Here is a 4,680-nt window from a genome sequence, read left to right on the forward strand (position 1 = left end):
AGGCCTATGCAAATACAATGAGTTGACTCTCCGCCTAGAAGAGTTTCTGCTGTCGTCTCTAGTTCTAGGCTACTTAATGCCACACCTTTTACCTGGCTCATGAATCAGACCGACAGGTTAATAATGACTTCACTGAAGTTCTTCCACAAACAAGCGGAGGGCATTTGCACAGCAATAAATACGTCAACCACTGACATATTTACCATGCATTGTTTATTGCCTGAATGAAAGGATGAAGAATAATTCCGATGGCCAAACCGATGGCCAAACCATTACCTCAGTAATATGAATCTTTGTATTATAAAACTATATTATAGACTATGTCTATAGGGCATGTGGAAAGAAATGTATTGCATTTTGTATGCTACTGTTTAGAATGAGAGAAACCCAACAAAAGCAGGTATTTGTCTTAATACATTAGGCCTGTGTGCTTTAAAACATGCCATTATGTTTATTAAAACTACTCCTCACAAGGTTAGGCTCTGCATGAATTCTATGGTGGATTCCCACAAACACACAACAGAACATACTGAACAAATATTTATGTCTGTTATATAAACATACAGTATATCAATAAATATATCAATAGATTGTATGTGACTGTTTTGGATCGCGTTTAATAAACAAATAATGGTTGGCTGTAAATCAATGTTTATTATAGCCTGGGGCAATGTTGTGAGGAAAAAACATCATACAAACCTTTGGGCATATACGGACAAGTCATCAGGGATTAATTTTTAATCACAATAACCCCTCAATAAGATATAAAGTATGTAGAAAAATATACAATTACAATGCAACCTACACATTTTTGTGCAGTTACACCCGATATGTCTCATTTTGGTGTTTCTTCACAAAAAATAACACAAGTAATTCAAGGCACAGATATTCTCACTAAATTTACGGCTGCTGTGATAGAAACATCGGAATATGCCTAATTTGAAGAATCCCTCCATTTGCGACGTCAATACTACCAGACTCCCTTGGGCCTTTGTGGCTTGATTAACACAATCACAAATAGATTCATTCAATGTACATTTACAAATTTGTGTCAATGATAGTTACTTCATAACAAAAGAAAATATATATATACTGTATATTCCAATGTAACTTTCATCCAACTGTTGGAAGAATCATGAATTCTGATCCTGTCAATGAACACATTTGAATGTGTTGAATCTTCCTGTCCAAAATAATCGTGGGTTCTTTAGAAGGCAGGGGGAAAAAAAACAGCCCCACGCTATTTCATTTGCGGGTCGCATTTACAAATACGAACCGAAATCCACACTCCCTTTTCAGAGGGCTTAACACTCTCCAACGTCCTCTTCGGCTCATCTTCTCGGGCGTCGTCCGCCGTCCCCGCCTCGTGCCTCCCCGACCCCGCGTCCCCAGCGCTGCGTCTACTGGCCGCAGCTGAAGGGCCTCTCCCCCGTGTGCTTCTTCCCGTGGAGCTTCAGGCTCAGCGCGCCCTTGAACCGCTGGCCGCAGATGGCGCAGCCGTACGGCTTGGCGCCCGTGTGCGAGATCACGTGCTTCCGCAGGTTGCTGGGGTTGCGGAACCTCTTGCCGCACTGCTCGCACGGGTACGGCCGTTCGTCCCGGTGCACGCTCATGTGGTAGCGCAGCTTGGCCATGCTGCTCAGCTGCTTGCCGCACAGGTCGCACACCGGCTTCCTGCCGCCCTTCTGCCCCGTGTGCACCCGCATGTGGTTCTGCAGCGCGCTGGCGTGGCTGCACCGCTTGCCGCACGTCTCGCACACAAACTCCCGCTCGCCCGTGTGCGTCAGCATGTGGTGCTTCAGCCCGCTGCGGTGGCTGCAGCCCTTGCCGCACACCTCGCACACAAACTCCGTCGCCGCCGCCGCCGCCGTTGTTGTTGTGTGCTTCCGGCGCAGGTGCTCCTGCAGCGCGCCCGCGTCGCTGCAGCCCAGGCCCAGCTGAATGCAGCACGCCTCCATGGTCACCTCCTGGCCCTGCCCCTCCCCGCCCCGCTGCCCCAGCAGGTGGGCCACCCGGTGGGTGCACAGCGACGCCGCCGACACGTAGCTCTTGCCGCAGACCTCGCACACAAAGTCCCGCGCCGCGGCCCCGTGCAGCGCGTCCTCGTGCTCCGTCAGCGCCCGCCCGCTGGCGAAGGGGCCGTCGCCGGGGCAGAGCGCGCACAGGAAGGCCTTGGCCACCGCCGCGCACGCGTGCCTCTGCAGGGAGAGCGCGCCGGCGAAGCGCCCCTCGCAGAAGGCGCACGTGAGCATGTGCGCCGCCAGGACGGCGTGCCGCCGCATGTGCCGGTTGTAGGTGCTCTTGTAGGCGAACTCGGTGTCGCACTCGTCGCACTTGAACAGCTTCTTGGCGGCGCCCGTGTGCCTCAAGGCGTGCGTCTCCAGCCCCTGGGCCCGGGAGAAGCGCTTGCCGCACAGCGAGCAGACGTGGGGTTTGGAGTGGGTGACAAAGTGCCGCTCGAACCAGCACTTGACGGCGAACGTCTTTCGGCACAGGGGGCACTGGATGGGATCCGGACGGCTCCTCTTGGACTGCTTGCCCCTGGTGGGGTCCGGGGTGGAAGAGGGGGTCGCGGGGTCAGCGGGGAGCGGGTCGTCGTCGACGTCCCCCAGCGCTGCTGCCGTTGCCTCCTCCTCCTCCTCCTCCTCCTCCTCGTCCCCTTCCTCGTTGGCGCTGAGTCCCGGGACCCCCGTTGGCGGTGACATCGCCTGGCTGTGCGGTGATGCAGCATGCCGATGTGGTGACACCACCTGGGGCGGTGTCATGTCAGGTAGAGGCTGTGGTGCAGCGGTGCCATCCTCTGGTATCACATGATCACCTACGAAGATCAAACAGGTCAATGTTAAGCTTTGTGATTGGCTGACAAAGCTCACAAAATGTGTTTTGTTTAATCGGATCGCAGTTGGGATGCAGTTGTGATGACGAGGGAAAATGTGTAGAGTTTGATTGTGCAACATAAGATACTTTGGTTAATCAGGTTGGATTATCTTCATAATCTACAATTATGAAGATAATCCAACCTCATCCCCTTGAAGATGAGGATGAGGTCGGATTATATTCATAATCTACAGATAGGTCAATTATGGTGGTTTTAATTCATTGTCAGTACAATTGTTAACATGTAATATTGAAAGGTAGTTAATTTTAGAGCTCTATGAATCGTTATAGAGACAAGTCTGCTAGCCCACCTTGGTCAACATCTTTGTGTCTTTCTGCCAAATCTGAGTCAGCTCTCTTTTTTCTCATACGGCCAGACGTTCTTCTGAATGGCAATTCTGGGATATAAAATGTACAAAGATTTAAAACTGCAATAAAGAATCAGAACAAGGTCAATTAAGATGACAGATTAATTAATTTAAGTAGATAAACAAATGCTGGCATTTGATTTCCCATGAGAGGATCAGACCCTGTGTGACACTTGATGTTTAATTAAAGTAGGATTTGACCAGCATGCCCATGCAGCACTTGAAGGACTTACGCTTTGTGGGGCCACCAGCTGTTTTTGATTTAGCTCTCCTGGGTAGAGTCTTCTTCTCGAGAAGACCATCTTCTGCCAGGGACATTCTTAACATTGCTGCTATTTTCTCCACTGCTTCTTTGGTCCATGTTTCCATGAGGGATGCAAATTTTCTCTTAATAATAGATTGAAATTGTATGAAAGCATTAGAAACTATCAGGATGCCAGCCAATCAATTTAATGTACTTTCAAAAGCTTTATCAGCATTAAATGTGAAAATTTACATTCCTTTATTTTAAAGACGTCTTATTTATTTAGAACCATATCTTAATATTTGGTGTATGGAGCACTGTGGTGTTTTACTGTGCAGGGTGCGATCTTAAATATATATTTAAATATGTGTGTATGAATTTCAAAAATGTATTAATTTGACCAGGTTTAGCGATTCATGGAAGCTTGTGGCTTGCAATACTCAACCATTTTGAGATGTAGGTTAACTGTCAAATCATATATTAACGTAAAACTAGCAGCGGTTGTCCGGTGCAGACAAAAATAATGTTTTTTCCATTTTTCAAATTGTCTCACGTAGCAATTACAACACAGCAATTCGTCCATGACGAAGTATTGGAAGGTTATTGCTAGTAATGGGGTTTATCATTTTATTATTAAGTTGAAATTATCATTATGGGGAGAAGTATTTAAGAAGCCACCACGTTTCTCATGCGTGATGTGGAAAAAAGTTTTGATTAACCTAGGGTAAGGTATATGTACTACTTATAGAACTGTACATTATTACGGATGAATCACAAAATGAAGGCGTGTCGCCGACCAAAGGATTCTGCTGTGCCAGCCTTTTAGCAAACACATATAACGTTATACAAAGCTATCTCTATCCCTAGCTCTCTCAACGTATGTCACTACCGTCAATGGGTTGATGAACTGCGTCCCTTCCTCCGTAATTCCGTTCTCGGCTTTAATAACAATCATATTATGTGAAGTTGGACTTGAACAACGTTTCGAGGTCATTGTCGCGCACTCGTCCAGAAGTCGGCTCAGCTCCGAGACCGCCGCTTCTACTACAGCCGCCATAACACCAGACATTTGTGTCTGGAAGATTTCGTGACTAAACATCTCACTAAATTTAACATTCACAAATAGCAACAAAATCCAGAGGCTACTACCCCTGTTGTATTATTGTAAACAAATGTCTACAAAGAGTGGCA

General features: G+C 47.3%; 1 protein-coding gene across 1 annotated transcript in view; it reads right to left on the minus strand.

The window, feature by feature from the left end:
* Positions 1 to 257: 257 nt before the first annotated feature.
* LOC130381140 (oocyte zinc finger protein XlCOF6-like) overlaps positions 258 to 4,680 on the minus strand; it is a 4,471-nt gene continuing 48 nt past the window's right edge. The window contains exons 1-4 of the mRNA XM_056588592.1: positions 4,379 to 4,680; positions 3,479 to 3,632; positions 3,189 to 3,275; positions 258 to 2,818 (exon numbers count right to left, since the gene is read on the minus strand). The exon at positions 4,379 to 4,680 is cut by the window's right edge and continues 48 nt beyond it. Coding sequence (XP_056444567.1) covers positions 1,401 to 2,818; positions 3,189 to 3,275; positions 3,479 to 3,632; positions 4,379 to 4,588 — 1,869 coding nt within the window. The 5' untranslated portion in view covers positions 4,589 to 4,680 and the 3' untranslated portion in view covers positions 258 to 1,400. The remainder of the gene's footprint in view (positions 2,819 to 3,188; positions 3,276 to 3,478; positions 3,633 to 4,378) is intronic.

The sequence above is a fragment of the Gadus chalcogrammus genome, chromosome 4 (assembly GCF_026213295.1).
Source record: "Gadus chalcogrammus isolate NIFS_2021 chromosome 4, NIFS_Gcha_1.0, whole genome shotgun sequence".
Lineage (NCBI taxonomy): Eukaryota > Metazoa > Chordata > Actinopteri > Gadiformes > Gadidae > Gadus > Gadus chalcogrammus.